We start from the raw sequence: 22,154 nt of genomic DNA, 5'->3' as shown, positions 1-22,154 counted from the left end.
TCAGGATCCCAGTATGGAAGCTGTGGGAGGAGCTAGACGGAAGATACCGGAGGAGGATCTTCCGTTGTTTGCTTCAAAGCTTCAGGAGGCCAGTAATGGCAAATAGAATTTTGTCATGGCTTGAATTCAGCTCAGAAAAGAAGGAAAATATTTCACTACTTGAAACAATTTAAAAATGATGTGATTTGCCTGCAAGAGACACATATAAAATTATCAGACCAAAAATACTTAATTAACTCAAAATTAGGTAAACATTTTGTTGCATCAGCTTTGGAAAAGAAGCATGGAATTGTTGTATATATCAGGAAGGACATACCAGCTAAGTTAATTGAGGCAGATATTCAAGGAAGATTTACTGCTATTGAACTGGTGATAGATGCAAAAAAGACTTTGCTGATAGGTATTTATGCACCTAATCAGCAACAAGAAAAGTTTTATAAAATGTTACACGAGAGGTTGATCCTCTGGGATTATAGTTCGTTTATTTTATTAGGAGACTGGAATGGAGTAATTGATACAAGAAGTGATAAAAGAACCTCTTCCAAGAAGATACCTATACATGCAAAACTACCAAAATCCTTTTTTGAAATGATGGAAGACTTTGAGTTTAGAGATATATGGAGGTTACGGAATCCAGATGAGAGAGATTTTACTTTTTTTCCCGATAGGCACCAATCTTTCTCACGTATTGATTTTATTTTAATTTCTAATGACTTGCTTTCTAGGGTGAAGAAAATGAAGATATTTCCGAGGTGTTTAACTGACCATAGCCCAGTATGGATGGAATTATTACAAGGGAAAAAAGGTGGTAGAACATGGAGGTTGAATGAAAATCTGTTTAGATATGAGGATAATGTAAATTATTGTAAGAAACAGTTGAAAGAATTTTTTGATTTTAATATGCACAAAGGGACACCTATAGGAACTGTGTGGGAGGCGAGTAAAGCTTTTATTAGAGGGATATTGATTTACTTGGACAATAGGCAAAGGAATAATAAACAAAGGCAGCGTAGGTACTTGGAAGAAGAAATTCAAAGGAAGCAACAGTTATTAATTCAAAACCCACAAGATCGAAAGAAGAGGTACTTACAATAGAAGAATGGATACTGAAAGTCATTAATTTGGCTGAGATGGCTAAAATCTCAGCTTTTTTAAAAGACAATACGCAGGAAAGATATTTAATTGAATGGAAAAAATGGATTGATTATCTACAAAATAGATATCAGATTAAGAAATATCAGATTGCCTTTGAATAATTAGAAAGTTATTTTATGTAATGGGGAGGGGGTTGGGAGATGAAAAGCTTTGGATGTGGTTAATTGGATTGGAAGGGAAAATTTTATTCTATGTTTGGTTTATGTATAACAATATAACAATACCTTGTGATTGACCCGGGAAGCCGGGGGGGGAGGGAGGGGGAAGGGGGGGGTTTGGGAGGGAGGGGAGAAAAAGGGGGGGAAATGTCTTTTTTTTTAAAAACTCTTTCAATAAAAAATAAAATAAAATATGACTAGACAACAGAAAGAAAAATTAGAGGAAACAACAGGATTTGAAATTGTAAAAAAGGTTAAATATCTAGGGGTTTATATTACTTCATCAAATGTGAAATTGTATTAGAATAACTTTGAGGTGTTATGGCAAAAAGTTCAGAAGGAAATGCTCAGTTGGAAAAAATTACAATTATCATTATTGGGGAGAATAGCAGCTATTAAAATGAATGTTTTACCTAGATTTTTATTTTTGTTTCAGATGATACCAATAATTTTTCTTAATTATTGGTATCATTAAAATAAAATAAAATTAATAAATTTATATGGGAAGGTAAAAAAGCGAGAGTTAAAATGAAAATAATTCAAGACATACGGGAAAGAGGAGGTTAAAAATGCCCAACTTTAAATTATATTATGAAGCAGCTGCTCTTTCTGTAATAAGTGATTGGTTTAATTTAATGGAGGAAAGGATTTTGAATATAGAAGGTTATGATTTATTATATGGATGGCATGCATATTTATTGTATGATAAAAAAGTTGATAGAGCCTTTAAGAACCATGTGTTAAGAATTGCTCTTCTGTGTGTCTGGAAGAAATACTATCACAAGTTAAATTACAAAATTCCTATTTGGGCAAATCCCAGGCATGCAATAGAGAATATAAATATAGAACATAAACAGGAAATTATTACTTATAAAGATCTTCTATATACTGAGAGAGGTAGTTTACAATTAAAATCCTTGCATACACTAAAAGAAGAAGGGAGAAATTATACTTGGTTTCAATAGGGGCAACTACGAGCTAGGTGGAAAAAAGATCAGAAAATTGGTATCATGCAGAATGAAGAAAATTTGGTAAAACAAATTAGAAATCAAACCCAGGCGCATATAAAGAGATTGTATAATATGTTGATAGAAATAGATTCTGAAAGGGATTTAGTAAAGGATTGTATGATAAAATGGGCACAAAATATTCAGGAACCAATATTTTTGGAAACTTGGGAAAAAATTTGGGTTATAAATGTTAAGTTTACGCAAGCACAGAATTTAAGGGAAAATTTTTATAAAATGTTTTATAGATGGCATTTAGACCCTAAGAAATTATTATGTATGTATCCAGATATACAAGCGAAATGTTGGAGATGTAATTGTGATGATGCTACATATTTTCATATTTGGTGGACTTGTAAGAAGATTAAGGCTTTTTGGATAAGGATCTGGTGGATTATACAAAATGTTTTGAAAAAGAAGATAAAGTTCCTACCGCAATTTTTTTTACTGGGAATTATTACGGACTGTACAGTAATTGAGATAAGCTGATTCTAAACTTAATAACAGTGGCAAGACTATTGATAGGACAATACTGGAAGAAAAAAGAGTTACCCACAATAGAAGAATGGATATTGAAAGTTGCTAATTTGGCTGAGATAGCCAAAATTTCAGCCTTTTTGAAAGACACTACACAAGAAAAATATCTAACTGAATGGAAAAAATGGATTGAATATACGCAAAATAGATATCAGATTAAGAGATATCAGATTACCTTTGAATGATTAGGATGTATTTATCTCTGATTTGTATGGGGGAAGTTAGGATTTGAGAAAAAGGGAGGATTATAATTTGTGTTAGGGAAAATTTAGCGTATGATTTTTTTTTGAACTATACCTTGTGTTTGCTCTGGGAAGACGGAGGGGAGGGAGGAGGGGGTTTTTGGAGGGTGGGAGGAGGGGATGGAGTGGGGGGGAGGGGAAAAAAAGGGGGTAAAAAATTTTGTAAAAACTTTTCAATAAAAAAAAAGTTAAAAAAAAACCTCTGATGATGGCGCGGCTCGGCAGGGGGCGGGGTCAGGGATTTTTGCTACCGGTTCTCCAAACCACCAGCCACCATCACTACTGGATCGGGTGATCCGGTCCAAACCGGGAGCATTTCACTCCTGGTGTTCGGGGTGTGTTAACCCCCACAGTATTTTTTTCCAGAGAGTAAGTCATCTATCTACCAAGTTTGGTTGAAATTGCTTGAACTGTTCCAAAGTTATGCTGGAACACACAGAAAGACAGACAGACAGGCACACACGCACACACACACAAAGAAACACTTCCCGGGGTGTCTTATCCCCACAGTATTTGTTTCCAGAGAGTAAGTCATCTGTGTACCAAGTTTGGTTGAAATTGCTCGAGCCGTTCCAGAGTTATGCTAGAACACATACACACATACACAGAGAGAGAGAGAGACAGACAGACAGACAGACAGACAGACAGACAGACAGACACACACACACACACACACACACACACACACACACCAGGGGTGTCTTAGCCTCACAATATTTGTTTCCAGAGAGTAAGTCATTTCTGTACCAAGTTTGGTTGAAATTGCTTGAGCCATTCCAGAATTATGCTGGATCGTACATACATACATACATACATACATACATACATACATTCTTTTATATATATAAAATATTACTAGATTACAGATTAGGACAATGCCACGATTGCACAATCCTTTTCAAAGAAATAAATCAGTGTTCTACAAATAACATTTCTTGATTCACTCCAGGAGCTATGCAATTTGACACAATCCCTGCATCTGCCATATGGTTTGGGAAAAAATGCAGCTGTTTTCTTAAAAAAGATTCGTTTACTATTAAACAATTTAGTTCCTCCCCCTTTCATGAGTATGTGCTTCTGCTATTCTTTAGCTGAGAAACTTATCAGGCAATACTCTGCTGTTGTTACAACTGTTTCCTGTTATGCTTAATGGAAAGGATTGTAATGTAGCCAGAAGAGATTTTTTTACAGCTCTTCTGTCCCAGGCAGCTAACGTGTTCTTTCTAAAGATATCCAGTAAAAGATCCAAAGAGGCTCATTGTCACTATCTCCGTTTTAGAGAAAGTGAACCTAAGGTGGTCATTAAGAATGGGAGAGAGAGATTAATCTTTCTCTCACTAAGGATCATCCTGAATTTGTTTTCTTTATATTAGCAATCTGTGTTTTCCACATAAGACTATAATCCTTCATCTCAACACTATTTTTTGTTCTTGGTTTCTTTTCTGAATCTTAGAAACTTTTTGATCAGAACATTTTCACCATATTCAAATTTGCGTTCACAATTAGATTGAAAACTGGCCTTGCTCTGGTCTCCTTTTTGTTTCTTTGCCTGATTCTTCTCTATCCTGCCTGAACATTTTCCCCTGTGATTGGGAATAACACATTATAGTGCACTCTGAACATATTTGTTGGTTGTTTAATCCAATCTCCTTCCAATCAGTATTCTCCATCATGACATTTTATATATTTTTTCTTATTCTTTTCAATATAGCTGCCAGGCTGCACTAATTGTCATACGCCAGACTTTGGAACAACATAATTAGTGGAGAAGTTGAATTCCCCATCTCCAATAAATAACAATTTATTTATGAAGGATGAATGAATAGATGGGTGGACGGACAGACGGACAAACAAACAGACAGACAGAGAATTTGGGCAACATCTAGATTTAGAGCACAGTCCCTGGTTGCAGAAAAAAATCTTAGTGGGACCATTGATACATTTGTCAAAGTATTTATTATTGATATACTGAGGTGTAAGGAAAGGACTTCTATTGCCCATTTCAAAGCTTATTTTGTTTGTCCTTGAAAATCTATAACAGTATCAAAAGATTTCTTTAGCACAGGGGTATCAAACTTGATTTCATTGAGGGCTGCATCAGGGTTGTGTTTGACTTTGGAGGGGGCTAGGGTGGGTGTGATATCACTCATGTTAGGGGTTCCTGTGGTGGCCTGAGAGTTCTGCCAGCAAAAACAGGCCCCTGAGCTCTGTTTTCAGCTGTTACAGATTCCTGCAATCTGCCAGCAAAAACGGAGCTTGAGACAACCTCCTGCAACACTCTGCCAATGAAAAGGGAGCTTGGGAAGTCTGCATGTGGCCCTCGCAAGCTCTGTTTTTGGCTGCAACAGCCTCCTGCAACTCTCTGCCAGAGAAAATTCAGCTCAGTAGGAGCTCCATCACTGTTTCCAGGGCAGTCTCGTGGGCCAGATCTAAGCACCTCGTGGCCCAGATTTCACCCGTGGGCCTTGAGATTGACACTAAAATTATGCACTTTACCTGAAGCCAGGATGGAATAGAGGGAAGGATTATGTGCATAATTCTTGTTTAGAACATTCAGATACACCCTCAAATTGGAACATTCTATTTCTGTCGCATTCTTTTAAGTTTTCACTCCTCATTCAGTGACCATTCAAAATTACAATGACATTGAACAAGGGGAGTTTCTTCATGACTGATCTGTGAAGTTAAGGCTGATTATGATTTATAATATCCTCCTACATCCTGCAGCCCCTTTAGCCTATCCAGACCCCTAACATGTATTTCTCAGCACCTGCCCACAGCCCTCATTGACCCCTCTTCACTTCTACTGGGTCCCAATTGCCATTGTAATCCAAGGATCACCTATATTTCTCATTCTTTTACACTAAAAAATGTAATTCCAAACAACCTTGATACAATTGTCAAAGCATCATCCCAGCCTGTCGGAAGACATATGTACTCTTGGTGATTTGGGTAATTGTGTTTTAAATGATCTTTCAAACACACTACAATGTTTTGTTGTTGTTTTGTAAAAGAGAAAAGAAACTGAATCTCATTAATTCTAACTTGCCTATTTGTAGATAAACCCTGTTTCTATTCCAGTTTTGCTAACCTAAGCTCTGTAGTTGCTAACATTGTGAAAAGTTACCTATTATTTCTGTTTAAAATGACCAAAACCTTTGACTAAGGTTTGCATTTCTTTTCCATTTTTAAAATATTTTTCAATTAACAATTTTAAGCTCTAATTATAATGGCAGAAATGTATCATACAGAAAACACATTCCCTCTCTATCTATTGTATCTCCTCATCTCATTTACATTTACATTACATCTCATTTCAAAATTTGCATAACTTGCTTGAGAATAAGAGTAAAATCAATATACAGTAATTAACAGAGAGAGTGGGTAGCAAGAGAGCAGGGGAGCACAGAAAGATGTCTGCTACTGTTAACGGTACTGTAATTTAATGGGTTTCAAATTTTCTGCATTTGAAGAAAGCTTTTTATATGAAAACAGCTGATCGGAAATCCCTTGAGTTTCTGTGCTGCTCTACTTCTAAGGATTATAGATGATATTTAGGACATATTTTATTCATATTCAGTATATTTTCCTGTGGCTGTAAATTGCAGATCAAGATCAAAACACGTTGGCTTTTAGAGGAACTTTTTCACCATTCCTGATTTTTTTTAAATGAAGAATTATATACTTCATATACTACTGTTCCTTAGAATACAGACTGCTGTTACTAAGACACTATTAAGCTTTAAATATTTAGTGTGCCCATCAGTTTATAGTAATATACTAGTTTCAGAAAATTTAATAGGTTAGATTTTTTGTATACAGAATATTTACATACTAAGTAACAAGCTACTGTACTGAATTGTCATTCCAACTCTAAATAAAGCTGTATAAGGAAACTCCTTTAAATTGAAAAATCAACCTCAGCCACATTAGGCATGATACAACTCGGGTGAAATGCTACTTGGTCAGACCGGATTGGGTGATCCGGTAACGATTGTGGCAGGTGGTTTGGAGAACCGGTAGCGATGGCGGCATGAGGCTCTGCCCACCCACCCAGGTGTTGTTACTTAAAACATAAAAAAAGGTTCTGAGGATCACAGTTGTGGCACGCAATTGTTGGAGCCTTTTTTTATGGGGGTGGAGGGGAAGCCTAGCCTGCTAGGCAAAAAAATGGGGGGGAAGAAGAAATCCGTTTTTGCTGCTAGGCAAAAAATGGGGGTGGGGTGGGGGGTTCATTTGTGTGTGTGTGAGGGGAGGGGGAAGGAGGGAGGGAAGGAAGGAAGGAAGGAAAGAAAAAGAGGAGGAAGGAAGGACTACAAACCTGGCACTAGACACAGCTTCAGAAGATAATCCAGGACTGGAAGGGACCTGGAAATTATCTAGTCCAACCCTGCTCCAGCAGGACATTGTTACTGAGTTTCTGTCTTTTGATCCCCCAGTCACAAGGTTACATAGCCATGGCCACCCAGTCACATGACCCCCACCACCAAGCCATGCGCACCAAGCCACACCCACAGAACTGGTAGGAAAGAAATTTAGATTTCACCACTGATACAGCTATTTTGACATTACTAGTCTTTTATCATGGTTTATAAGTCAGTAAAGCTGTGGCAACTGAGCTGTTAAAATTTCTATGAAGAAAACAAATGCTTTTAAGTTAGACCTGATCTTTAACAACCATATGAGGAAATCCACACAGTTACCTAGATAATATTTTTAGAAGTGGTTTGCCATTGCCTTCTCGAAAGGCTGAAATTAATGGATCCACCCACCTGGCTTTCTTTTCTATTTTTAATAATTTTTTTAATGATTTTTTCTTTAACATCCAAAAGTGCTTGGTGGACAGCATATTGTCTGGGTCAATAGTCTTTACGCACAATTCTGATAATGATAGTACCATTTAATTATACATAATCATAATCTTTCAACTTCTAACATTTGTGTATACATAGCAATTATAATATGTTCTATTATATTTCAGTATACATAATACTATTTTCCCAATTTTTACTTTCTACTTCTTTTTTCTAACATGTAATATCCCTTGCTCTTTTTAGCAATTCGGCTCTTATTAACTTCTTGGTGAATCTTTCATGCTTCTCCTCTGGTATCTTGTGACTCCTTTGATCATGTTTATTTAATCTAAATATTTCATCTGCCACAGCATCTATCTCTTGCTGTTGAATCTCTAGAGCACCCATTCACAGTTCCCCCATCATTTTTAGGAGATCTTTCTCTTTATTCTCTTTTATATTTTGAATTTCTCCAGTATGCTAAGGAGAATCCAAGGAACAGTTTAACTCTGCCTTTCTGCTCTTTAGACTGAGTATGTCACTCTTTCGTAGCCACACCTCCCTTTTCTGCTTCCCAGTTTTGACTCAGTCTCATAGCTCTTTCTATATATATTTATACATTAATATATGGGGCCTTGGACCGTGTCGTGCCTTTGCGGCCTCTGACCCGGCGCAGATCTCGTCCGGCCCCTTGGTTCTCCGAGGGGCTGAGGGAGATGAAACGCCGGAGAAGACGCCTAGAGAGCACCTGGAGGTCCAGTCGTTCCGAAGCTGATCGGACACTAGTTAGGTCCTATTCTAGGACCTACCTAGTGGCAATGAGGGAGGCGAGGCGTTCCTATGCCTCCACCCTCATTGCGTCGGCAGATAACCGCCCGGCCGCCCTGTTTCGGGTGACCCGCTCCCTCCTTCATCAGGAGGTGCGGGATGACCCTTTGCAGGGACGTGCCGAGGAGTTTAGTGGTTATCTATACGATAAAATCGCTCAGCTCCGGGACGGTCTGGACCGACATTGGGATGATCCAAGCGAGGGAGAGGAGGCACATCTTGTCGAGTCTGTTTGGGATGAGTTTGACCCTGTGGCTCCCAAGGACGTGGACAGGTTGTTGGGGAGGCTTCACGCCACTACATGTTTACTGGACCCGTGTCCTTCCTGGCTGGTACTGGCCACTCAGGAGGTGACACGAGGCTGGCTCCAGAGGATTATCAACGCTTCTTTGTTGGAAGGGGTTTTCCCTGCCGCCTTGAAAGAGGCGGTGGTGAGACCCCTCCTCAAGAAACCTTCCCTGGATCCAGCTATTTTGGGTAATTATCGTCAGTCTCCAACCTTCGCTTTGTTGCGAAGGTTGTAGAGAGTGCTGTGGCGCGCAGCTACCCCAATACCTGGATGAAGCCGTCTATCTAGACCCGTTCCAGTCCGGCTTCCGACCCGGATACAGCACGGAGACAGCTTTGGTCGCATTGGTGGATGATCTCTGGAGGGCCAGGGACAGGGGTTATTCCTCTGCCCTGGTCCTATTAGACCTCTCAGCGGCTTTTGATACCATCGACCATGGTATCTTGCTGCGCCGGTTGGGGGGATTGGGAGTGGGAGGCACCGTGTATCGGTGGTTCTCCTCCTATCTCTCCGACCGGTCACAGACGGTGTTGACAGGGGGGCAGAGGTCGACCGCGAGGTGCCTCACTTGTGGGGTGCCGCAGGGGTCGATCCTCTCGCCCCTTCTGTTCAACATCTATATGAAGCCGTTGGGTGAGATCATCAGTGGCTTCGGGGTGAGATACCAGCTGTACGCTGATGACACCCAGCTGTACTTTTCCACCCCGGGCCACCCCAATGAAGTTGTTGAAGTGCTGTCCTGGTGTTTGGAAGCCGTACGGGTCTGGATGGGGAGAAACAGGCTCAAGCTTAATCCCTCCAAGACGGAGTGGCTGTGGATGCCGGCATCCCGATTCAGTCAGCTGCAGCCGCAGCTGACTGTTGGAGGCGAGTTATTGGCCCCAAAGGATAGGGTGCGCAACTTAGGTGTCCTCCTGGATGAACGGCTGTCGTTTGAAGATCATTTGACGGCCGTCTCCAGGAGGGCCTTCCATCAGGTTCGCCTGGTTCGGCAGTTGCGCCCCTTCCTTGATCGGGATGCCTTGTGCACAGTCACTCATGCGCTCGTTACTTCTCGCTTGGATTATTGTAATGCTCTCTATATGGGGCTCCCCTTGAAGTGCACTCGGAGGCTTCAGTTAGTCCAGAATGCAGCTGCGCGGGTGATAGAGGGAGCTTCGTGTAGCTCCCGTGTAACACCGCTCCTGCGCAGACTGCACTGGCTACCTGTGGCCTTTTGGGTGCACTTTAAGGTTTTGGTTACGACCTTTAAAGCGCTCCATGGCTTAGGGCCTGGGTAATTACGGGACCGCCTGCTTTTGCCACATGCCTCCCACCGACCCGTACGCTCTCACAGAGAGGGACTTCTCAGGGTGCCATCCGCCAAGCAATGTCGGCTGGCGGCCCCCAGGGGAAGGTCCTTCTCTGTGGGGGCTCCCACACTCTGGAACGAGCTTCCCCCGGGTTTACGCCAAATACCTGACCTTCGGACCTTTCGCCGCGAACTGAAGACATATCTTTTCATTCGCGCGGGGCTGGCTTAAATTTTATTGATTTTAAATTTTCTACTACTAATTTTTAAATGGGGTTTTAGTTTTTTATATATTTTAAAGTTTTAGGCCAATTATAATAAGTTTTTTAATTTGCATTTTAAATTGTATATTGTATTGTCTGTTTTTATTTTTGCCTGTACACCGCCCTGAGTCCTTCGGGAGAAGGGCGGTATAAAAATCAAATAAAAAAATAAAAAAATAAAAAAATAAATTAGCTCCAACTTTTCAAACTTCAGGAGCAAAAGAAAACTGTAAGTGGGGAAGAACTGGGTTTCCCAGCCAAGTCCCAGGCCCCAAATAAAAGGTCAACTCTGAAATCGGCTAGCAAAGGAGCAGCTGCCCGAATCAGGGCAAAAGCCTTTTCCTCCAAGAAGGCCACTAAGGCTGAGGAGAAGGACATGCGGAGGAGTCAAAAGGCCTTTGACAAGGAGATAGATAAGAGAAGGAGGCAGAGCGACATAGGCAAGCAAATTCCCCCAAGGGTAAAATTGCCATTTTCTGCTCTTTTCTGCCTCAGCCATTGGAGCTTCTGAGTGAGGCCAGGCAAGTAAACAACCTGAGCTCCCAGATTTGGTCACCAGTTGGCAATAGAGAGCAGCACTCTCAGCCACATTTTACACTGCTAATAAAATGGTGTTCTTTCCTCTCCTGTCAAACCTGCTTCCAGCAAAAGGGCAGTGGGATCCAATCCCAAAAAGGATAAAGCCTACCCCAGAGGCTACTTTTATCCCTACAGCGGTGGGTCTCCATCCAAGGGAAGATCAGGAACCAGAAATCTCTACTCAAATTAGATTCTTTCGCCCTGCCTTGTTTAAGACACTTGGTCTGATCAGCATAGCCACCATTATCCAGCTCAGCCTGACAGAGCCGAGGTCCCTTAAAACTTCCTGCGATCTGTGGAGGGGAGAGGAGTCACTGCCCGGTTTCTGGTGCACACTCATTGGAGGCACTCAATTAGCTGTGGCAGCAGTGTTCCTACTTGGAACGAATCTGCCTTCTTCAAAGGGCCAAATCTACAAAATAGGCAACATGTCCTATTCCTGAGAACGGAGCATATTTTGGGGACAGCCAATGTACAAGTGGACTGGCTCAGCTGGACCACAGTCTACCACTCAGAGTGCCGCCTACATCCCGGCCTCTTCAAGGAGCTGTCTGAAAGATTCAGTTCTTTGACCCTGGACCTGTTCTCCACCCCGTCAAATGGCCAACTACCCAGGTTTTATACCAGGTTTACAACCCTTCCGGGGACGGAAGGGGTCAATGCACTTCACATTCCATGGCCTCAAGAGCTTTGCTTCCCTCCACTTCCCCTCATTCCAGGGGTAATCAGGAAGGTGCTGGCAGAGAGAGTGGAAATCCTGCTCCTGGCTCCCTACTGACCCAGAAGGCCATGGTTTGTCGATCTGGTCAACCTATCAGTGTCCAGGCCCTAGAAGATTCCATCAGAGAGAATCTCCCACAGTCAGGGAGCTCTCCTCCATCCAAAACCACAATGGCTCCAACTGACCGTCTGGCATTTGAGCGGAGAGCTCTGAGGCTGGACAACTACTCTAGCCTAGTGATGCAGACCATTTAGGCCTTTAAGAGGCCATTTACCAACCGGATCTATGACTGCAGCTGGAAAAACTTCTGCACCTGGTGCTCCAGGGCCTCTGTTGACCCCCTCTCAGTATCTGTAGCCCAGATCTTGGATGTCCTGCAGGAGAGGTTGGATAAGGGCCTTTCGCCCACTAGAATAGAATAGAATAGAATTTTATTGGCCAAGTGTGATTGGACACACAAGGAATTTGTCTTGGTGCATATGCTCTCAGTGTACATAAAAGAAAAGATACGTTCATCAAGGTACAACATTTACAACACAATTGATGGTCAATATATCAATATAAATCATAAGGATTGCCAGCAACAAGTTATAGTCATACAGTCATAAGTGGAAAGAGATTAGTGATGGGAACTATGAAACGATTAATAGTAGTGCAGATTTAATAAATAGTCTGACAGTGTTGATGGAATTATTTGTTTAGCAGAGTGATGGCCTTCGGGAAAAAACTGTTCTTGTGTCTAGTTGTTCTTGTGTGCAGTGCTCTATAGCGTCGTTTTGAGGGTAGGAGTTGAAACAGTTTATGTCCAAGATGCGAGTGATCTGCAAATATTTTCACAGCCCTCTTCTTGATTCGTGCAGTATACAGGTCCTCAATGGAAGGCAGGTTGGTAGCAATTATTTTTTCTGCAGTTCTAATTATCCTCTGAAGTCTGTGTTTTTCTTGTTGGGTTGCAGAACCGAACCAGACAGTTATAGAGGTGCAAATGACAGACTCAATAATTCCTCTGTAGAATTGGATCAGCAGCTCCTTGGGTTTGTGACCCAGACCCAAGTAGGTAGTAGTAGATGCAATCAGTTCAAAAAGAAACAGACATTATTAGAACAGCTGAGAATTAACTCATTCTCAGCATTGTCCATACTAAATCAAAACGAATTCTTCATAACACAATTCTTCATTCTTAATACCAACCTTGGTCTAATTAGGCAGACTGCCAAAGGCTTTTCTTGGCAAAAGTTCAAAAGCAGAAGACGCTGACAAGAAATAAATGCAGCAAGACAAGGAGCAAGTCTATTAAGGTTGTTTTCTGACGAACAGCCCAAACATCATTGCTGGTCTTTTAAGCCTTATGGGAGGGGCCAGTCATCTCTTGGCCCTACTCCCGAGTCATCCTCTTTGCTTTAGCTGCTCTTGCCTTCTGGCAGCTCTTCTCATGCGTGCATTAGGAACAGGCTCCTCCTGTTCTTCTGCCTCACTACTGTCATCCTCTGAAGGCTTCAGAGTCCGCACATCACTCCCAGATGGCCTTGGCCCTATCTCTGCCTCCGATGCAGAGCCCTCATCCGGGCCTTCCCCAGCCTCCAGGACTGGCCCAAGTTCTTCCTCAGCCTCATCACTGTGCGGCTCCGTTGCCAGCTCTGCAGGCTCTGGCGGACCACAACAATACGATACACAGACAGGTGGCAGCCTTGTCCTCTGTGTTATCTTTCAGGGACCTAGCACAACATCCCATTGTGCACAGCTTCATCAGAGGCGCAACTAATTTAAAGCCTTCGGCAGTACACAGATATCCCACCTGGAAACTGCTTAAGGTTCTCTAGGCTCTTTTCTCTGCGCCTTTCAAGTTTTTGTGCTCCGCCAGCCTTTGCTACCTCACCTGCAAAGTGGCCTTTCTTATGGCCATCACTTTGGCGAGACGTATCTTTGAATTGGTGTCCCTCTCAATACGGGAAGACCTGTGCGTCTTTCATCCTAACAGAGTAGTTCTGCGATTAGATCCTTCATTCCTTCCCAAGATTAATTCCTTATTTCACAGGGCACAGGAACTAATTTTATCAGACTTCTGCCCAGCCTGATTCATGCCCTAGAGAAAAAATGGCACACCTTGGATGCCAAGAGGCCTCTCCGCATCTATATTAAGAGGACAGCCTCTTATATAGTTTTCCCTATATAAAAATCTTTGCATACTCTGGTACAAAAATTTAAAGCAAATAACATATACTTCAAAGTGCCAAATGAACACTCAGTGGTTGAACAGATTTCATATTATCAAATGTCAAAAAACTAACTACACTCTTGATCCTGAAGTTACACTCTTCTTCTATTCAATCCATTTTTAAATACCTCCAAGAAGATAACATTAAAATTTCTATCATTAGATATGGATTATAGAAGTACTTTTTATGCCCTCTTTATACTATTAAGTACTTTGGGCCTGTCTTGTAACATTATGTTGATAAAATACACAGTATTTAAATACATTTTTTATGATTGCTCTTGGGGATTGTAAACAAATAAGCCAAAACTGAGAACTACTGTTCCTGTCTTAATGTTTGATTGCAGTGGTAAAATCTGGCCAGATCTATCCAGCTAGCGCGAACCGGTAGTGCCGGCGATGGGAGGCTCCACCCACCTGCCTGGACGTCATTCTGTCCCATTTTTGACCCTCTGCACATGCGCAGAAGGCTCTGCGCATGTGCAGAAGAAGTGCGTGTGAGCATAGCAAGTGCTTGTGCGCACGTGCTCACATTCCCGAACCGGTAGCGAAAATAAGTGCATTTCACTGCTGTTTTATTGATAGTTATGTACCTCAGGTACACTGATCTGAGTATTGCTTCATTATGATTCACCCTAAATATTGTATACTACATTTTCTTTTTCACTGCATCAAAAAGTACTTCGGGTGATTTTGTCATTAGTCATCAGTTTGGAGACATTGTGTTGCCGCAAGAGACCCAAGTCCAGCCCTCTGTAAATTCCATTACCATTATCTAGGACCAGTTTAATTTTGATCATTAGTTGCCTAAATCGTTGTGTATATGTAATAATAATAAATACTTATGTGCTTTAACTGAATGAATGCTCCTGTTACTTGTGCCAGATATTAGGTTCCCTTTTAATTGAAATATTTAGAATAATAAATTCATTTTTGGTTCTCATAAAATGCCCATATCAATGTTGATCTTGTTACAAAATGGTGCTCATTTATCAAAAGGAAAGTTGGTGAAGTTGTTCTGTATAAGTTCTCTCTATGTAAGGACTCTCTCCTGGTACTTCAGCAAAAGTTTCACCTCAATTTATTATTGTGTTGTGGGGAGGAGGGTTGAGTAAATAGATACATTTTCAAAAAAACAAAAAAAGTAGCGAAGTAGTAATACATGGTTTCTATTCTAAAATAAAAATTAAAATAAAATTATTCTAAAAGTATTCTTATAATTAAGAGTATGCAGCAAGTGGGTGCTTTACTTTAGAGTCTGCAAGCTTCCGTTTTGTTTTTATTTAAAGTAACCTTTTGAAAATTGAAACAGGGAACATGCCAAAGTAAGTGTTCATGAAAACACTACTACTATAAGCATCATAATACAAGTACAGGTAATCCTTGACTTACAACTGTTCATTTAATGACCATTCACATTTACAAAAGCACTGAAAAAAGTGACTTATGACCATTTTTCTCACATAGCTACAACATCTCTGTAGTCAGGTAATCAAAGTTCAGACTCTTGGCAACTGACTCTGTTTATTTATTTATTTGGAAAATTTGTATTGCCATCTACTCACTCAAGGCAGCTTACAGGAAATTTATGATGATTGCAATGCCCTGGAATCATGTGATCTCCTTTTGTTACTAACTAATCACTACTAACTGCAGTGATTCATTTAACAACTGTGGCAAGAAAGGTTATAAAACGGGGAAAAATTCATTTAACAAATGTCTCAGGAACAGAAAGTGTAATCATATTAAATTGCCTTGTGAGCAAGCTAATGTGGCAAATTTGAGAAGAAAACTAAGGGAAATGATGCTGAAAAACAAGACCTGATGTTATAAAACACCATTGAACTTAATGCAGAACTTGAATAATTTTCTATCAGTTAGTATGAGTCAGTTGCCATATGTCTAAACTTTGATTACATGACTATGGAGATGCTGCAACGATCATAAATATCAAAATTAAACAATGGTCAGCAGAACTTACATTGTGCTGAAGAGTAATAAATATGCAGTTAGGCCCATTTTTTTAGAAATAATTTCCTAATTTTTCATATTTATATTTTTATCTAATTATCTGTAACTCTCTAATCCCCATTTATACCTTCTCAAATTAGCCTGAGTATCAAAAGACAAAAGTCCTTGACTTACAACAGTTCATTTAGTGACTGTTCAACAGCACTGAAGAAGTGAGTTGTGACTTGTTCACAATTATGACCATTGCAGTATTCCCATGGTCATGTGATCAAAATTTGGATGCTGGGCAACTAGTTCATATTTATGATTGCAGTATTCCAGGGTCACGTGATCACCTTTTGCAACCTTCTACAAGCAAAATCAATGGGGCATCCAGATTCACTTAACAACCCTGTTACTAACTTAACAATTGAAGTGATTCTCTTAACAACTGTGGCAAGAAATATCATAAAATGGGCAAAATTCACTTAGCAACTGACTCACTTAGCAAAAGAAATTTTGGGCTCAATTGTGGTCATACGTCAAGGACTACCTGTAATTGGATTGTTTTTAAAAAATAACTTTTTAATTAAATTCATTAAATTTTATTTAATTTGAAGAATTATTTGAGTGCATGAAGTATGTACACAAAATGAATTTTCTTGTACTATGATTGAGACTGCTCAACAGATATAATTCAAAGTTATTACTTTTTCTTTTAGCTGAAACAAAGATCTGCTTCAAATATTATCATGGAGTGAGTGGGGCACTGCGTGCAACAACTCCCAGTGTGACAGTGAAGAATAATGCAATTCCTGTAAGTTTTACGCTGGGTTCTTGATTATGATCATTAGCTACTGCTGTTTTTTGGTTATGATTATGGTTCAGTGGTATCAGTAGTTTTCATCTTTAAATCTGGGCTTGCTGAATTGTTGTGTTCTGTAATTCATTGCCAGTTTTTCTTCTTTGTGTATTCTTGCAATTTAATACAAGTGTGAAAAAAATCTAAGAGTTTTTTGTGAAGGTTGTAGAATCTGATTTGTAACTAAAAAATGAGTTTTCCTATTCTACAGTTATAAAGTTAGGCTTGAAAATGTATACCAGGTACTGATAAAACAAAGTCAAAGGTAATTGCATTTCTTTTCACGGTTGGAGGAGACCTTGGAGGTTTTCTAGTCCAACTCCCTGCTGAGCAGGAGATCCTATACTATTCCAGACAAATGACTGTTCAGTCTCTTTTTGAAATCCTCCACTGATGGAATACTCACAACATATGAAGGCTAGAGATTCCATTAATTAATTGTTTTGCCAGGAAATCTCTTCTTAGTTCTAGGTTAGAACTCTCCTTGATTAGTTGTCTTGCCTTCAGGTGTTTTGAAGAATAGGTTGACCAATCTTTTCTTTGTGGCAGTCCCTGAGATATTGGAAGACTGCTATCATGTCACCTGTTGTTCTTCTCTTTGTTAGAGAAGACACAGAAAGTTCCTGTAACCATTCTTCATATGTTTTAGCCTCCAGTCCCCTAATCATTTTGATGCTATTTTCTGCACTCATTCTAGAACCTCAACATCTTTTCTATGTTGTGATGACTAGAATTGGACACAATATTCTAAGTATGGTTTTATCAAAGCCATATGGAGTGATCCTAGCACTTCAAGTGATCTTGATTCTATCCCTCTTTTGATGCAGCCTAGGATTGTATTGGCTTTTTTGGAAGTGCAGCACACTGCTGGCTCATATTAAATGGTTGTCCATTGGGACTCTTAGATCCCTCTCATAGTTACTGCTATTGACAGAGGTACCACCTTTTCTATACCTATGCATTAGTTTTTTTCTTGCATAGGTGTAATACCTTATTTTTCTCACCACTGAATTTCATTTTTGAATATGGTCCAGTGTTCAAGCCTTTTATATCTTGAGCCTATGTTCTAAAGTGTTGTATATTTCACCTAGGTTGATGCCATTTGCAAATTTAATGAGTTCCCCTTTATCTTCTCATCTAAATCATTTATGAAGACATTGAAGAGTATACACCCAAGACAGAACCTTGGGTACTCCACTGCAAGCTTTTCTCCATGTAGATGCAGTTCCGTTAAAGACTACCTAGTGAATTATGAATCCGTCAATGATGATGTTGCCTAACCTGCAGTTTTCTATCTTATCAAGTAGTGCGTTGTGGTCTACTTTGCAAATGCCTTATTGAAGTCCAAGTATACTATGTTCACAGCATATCTCATGATAAGCAGAAAACATTCCCATAGGTATACCTGATATGTAATCTTCCTCATGATTCACACAGATGGCTTTACAAAATTACAGAATTGGTTGGTTCCTCAGTTTCTTTTCAGCAGTGAGATGACAATGCATTTGTCCTTGAGCTAAACACATTCTTCTTTTTAAAATTTATTAATTTTTCTTTCTCCCCTTACCTCCTTTTTTTCCTTCATCTTAGAATAGAATAGAATAAGAGTTGGAAGGGACCTTGAAGGTCTTCTAGTCCAACCCCCTACTTAGGCAGGACACCCTACACCACTTCAGACAAATGGTTATCCAATCTCTTCTTAAAAACTTCCAGTGTTGGAGCATTTACATCCTCTGGAGGCAAGTTGTTCTACTGATTATTTGTTCTAACTGTCAGGAAATTTCTCCATAGTTCCAAGTTGCTTCTCTCCTTGATGAGTTTCCACCCATTGCTTCTTGTCATACCTCAGGTGCTTTGGAGAATAGCTTGACTCTCTCTTCTTTGTGGCAGCTGCTGAGATACTGGAACAATGCTGTCACGTCTCCCCTAGTCCTTCTTTTCATCACACTAGACATACCCAGTTCCAGCAATCATTCTTTATATGTTTTAGCCTCCAGTCCCCTAATCATCTTTGTTGCTCTTCTCTGCACTCTTTCTAGAGTCTCAACATCTTTTTTATATTGTGGCGCCAAAACTGGATGCACTATTCCAAGTGTGGCCTTACCAAGGCATTATAAAGTGGTATTAACACTATACGTGATCTTGATTCTGTCCTTCTGTTTATGCAGCCTAGACCTGTGTTGGCTTTTTTGGCAGCTGTAGCACACTGCTGACTCATATTTAAATGATTGTGCACTAGGATTCCAAGTTTCCTCTCACAGTACTACTAATGAGAAAGGTACCACATACACTGTACCTGTGCATCTTTTTTCTTGCCTAAATGTAGAACCTTATTTTTTTTACTGAATTTAATTTGGTTTTACTTGACAGAAAAGTTGATAATCTTACCCGTATGAACATCTGTGTTACATGCACTGATAACCCTGATAAAATTTTAGATTTCTGGGGACAGAAACGTTCTGTATCAATTAACTCTCTGTCACCACTGTCCAGTTTAAATGTTTATCCAAAAAAATCTGTGAATTTAATGCCAAGTAACTCAGTCCCTTTCTTTGATGGATGCAAACCATCTCTTTTGTACAGTTTTTCATTGGACCAGCTGCAGACATGACAAATATCACCAAAGCCTTCCCTTTTAGCCACACATTAAACTTCGCTATACACTGGCCTTTCCCTTTTTGTTCTTTATATATTGGTAAAACCTCTGAAAAGATAAGCCTACAGCCTATACCACTAAGTTTATACCCTAAGATCTGGAAATCATTCTTATATTCCTTAATCTTCCTTTCATCCTGGCTGAAGATCTGGACTTCAGAATAAATTTACCAGGGATTACCACAAATTTTATTTTGTAGTGTTAGCTGGTATTTAGAGAGCAAGATTGTTCTAGTGGTTAAGGCACCTGGTTAGAAACCAGGAAACTGTGGATTCTAGTCCCACCTTAGTCATGAAAGCCAGCTGGGTGACTTTGGGCTACTTTCTCTCACCCAATTCCTTTCACAAGGTTATTGTTGTGAGGAAAATAGGAGGAGGAAGTGAACATGTTGGTTGAATTTGTCGAAATAATAAAGATGAGATATTAATTAATAAGTAAACAAACAAATTAAGCAGGTTAATGTCTTCATTTTCACTTGTGAGGAAGTGGGAAGAAGCTTTTGGGGGAGCAGATTCCAAAGCCATTGTAACCAGGAGTGAAATCCTACCAGTTCGGACTGGTTCGGACCAGATCATTAGGGATGATTGCCATTGGTTCGCCGAACTGGTACCAATCATCCCTGGTGGCCATGCCCACGCCCATCTGGTCACCCACTCACACACGCTTTGAGATTCCTAGCTGCAATGGGCAGCAACAAAACTAGATTCTTCTTCCCCCTGCAATGATCCAGCGAGAAATGGGAAAACAGGGTGGGTGGGGGAGCTTCTCTGGCTGGAGAATTGCCTGCCAGAAGCCCTTTCTCAGCCATGCTTCCTTACAAGCCTCTCAAGTCCCCTTTATGCTTCCACCCACCTCCAGTAGTGTCCCACTCCCACCCCAAACGCAGAGCAAGCTGCTCCTTTCACTTGGCCTGGCGATGGCTGCTGCCTTCCCTCCTCCTCCTCCACTGAGTTACCACCCTCCCCGCCTTGCTCTGATCCAGCAGCCGCCCTGCAGTTGAAAGGGGGCTCAGAAGAGTCGGCTGCACCACTCTCATAGCCACAACCAGGACCGCTGCTGCTGACTCACGTTACAAGACCCGAGCCCAGCCTGGCTTGCGGCTGCAGGTTGGCACAGTGAGGGAAGAGGGGGGCAAGCCTGGCAGCTCCCGCTGAGGTCTATCATCCAGGCCAGTCTAAGCTGACTCTGCCAAACTGGCAGCCCTTCCCCACAACCATAAATGGGCCGAGGGGTACTGAATTCTGGGGAGGGAACTTGAACATTATTATATCCAATGCAGAAACTCCAGGAGCTCTTCCACCCCATCAAGTTACTCCCTGCCTCCGCTGGAATTTGGAAGTTCCCAGGATGGTAAAAAGAAAGTTCAGCTCAGAAACCGAAGCTGCAATGCACCCAAAGCTCCGGCAGCTTTGATGAGGGATCAGGCACTGACCCCCAAAGGCACACTTCCTTCCTCGTGCACGTTCACATCTGCTTCTTAGCCACAGGAGTCCAAGAGCATTCCAGTCACACCCCACTGCATGCTCCAGGAATCCTCCCTGGAGGCTGCAGCTTGTCTTGCCTGCAATCCCTTGGGGAATGTGCTTCCCTTTTTGGCTTAAACGGGGACATGAGCTCCGCCTTGCCACTGCTATTCACTTTCTTTCTTCTCCCACCATGAAACGAAAGTGAATGGTGGCGGTGGTGCTTCAGGAGGACAGGTGGACATCTGCAGCCAGGCAGGAAGAGAGGAGGGTGGCTTCTTCCAAATGCAGCGCATGGAGGTGGCAGGCAAAGCAGCCTCTATGCGCCTATTGCTGGGGAGGCGCGCTGATCACTTGGCCAGGGCAGCCTTGGTGTGGGCTGCATCAGTCTCTCCGCCTGCACCATGTCCCACTCTGGCTGACCATGCGACTACAAATGTGGTGACCTGGTCTTCGTCAAGATGAAGGACTACCCACACTGGCCCGTCTGATTAAGCACCACTTCCCAGGCCAAAGGGAAAGCACTGCGGGCTCTGCAGGGCCTGGCCCTCTCCCCACATGGGAATCCAGTAGGCTGCTTTGGAGCTCCAAGCACTGCGGAGCCGGCACAGGAGGCACGGGTGGAAAACAGCCTTTTGTGCAGCATCCCCCTCCCCGCTTTGGATCATCCTGCACAGGGGGATTCTGCCTTTACAGAAATGGGGTGGGTGGTTTGTACAGAGGATTGGCGAGGGGGGTGGGATTCACGGCCTTCCAGGATGGAGAGCAGGGCAAGAGTGGATAGTCAAGCCAGAGGGAAACTCAAAGCATTTGGGGGCTTCAGAAGGGCAGAATGTGCTTCAGAATGTGCAGCTCCTGGCTCTAACTTGAGTGACATCAAGTTGGCCATGTCCACCTGGTCACATGCCCCATCAAGCCATGCCCACAGAACTGATAGTGAACATCTTTAGATTTCACCACTGATTGTAACCCTCATTACTTGTGGTTTATTTCTTGGCATCTCAAGATAGTCATAAAGGGCTGCAGTGGGCCATGCTAATCAGATATCCATACAAGGTTGGCATCAATGAAGTAATCACTGGGCAGCTGGGGGCCACCAGTTTGCTTAGCCTCTTGTATTCCCACAAGTTTTCTGTCATTATTAG

The 22,154-nt window shown here is 41.4% G+C and overlaps 1 protein-coding gene across 1 annotated transcript in view; it reads left to right on the top strand.

Moving 5' to 3' along the window:
- HECW1 (HECT, C2 and WW domain containing E3 ubiquitin protein ligase 1) overlaps positions 1-22,154 on the top strand; it is a 249,520-nt gene that overhangs the window by 127,167 nt on the left and 100,199 nt on the right. The window contains exon 4 of the mRNA XM_058183258.1: positions 16,751-16,845. Coding sequence (XP_058039241.1) covers positions 16,751-16,845 — 95 coding nt within the window. The remainder of the gene's footprint in view (positions 1-16,750; positions 16,846-22,154) is intronic.

Source organism: Ahaetulla prasina, chromosome 4 (genome assembly GCF_028640845.1).
Source record: "Ahaetulla prasina isolate Xishuangbanna chromosome 4, ASM2864084v1, whole genome shotgun sequence".
Lineage (NCBI taxonomy): Eukaryota > Metazoa > Chordata > Lepidosauria > Squamata > Colubridae > Ahaetulla > Ahaetulla prasina.
Note: the sequence above shows the minus strand (reverse complement) of the source record. Positions and strands in the feature narration are given on the sequence as shown.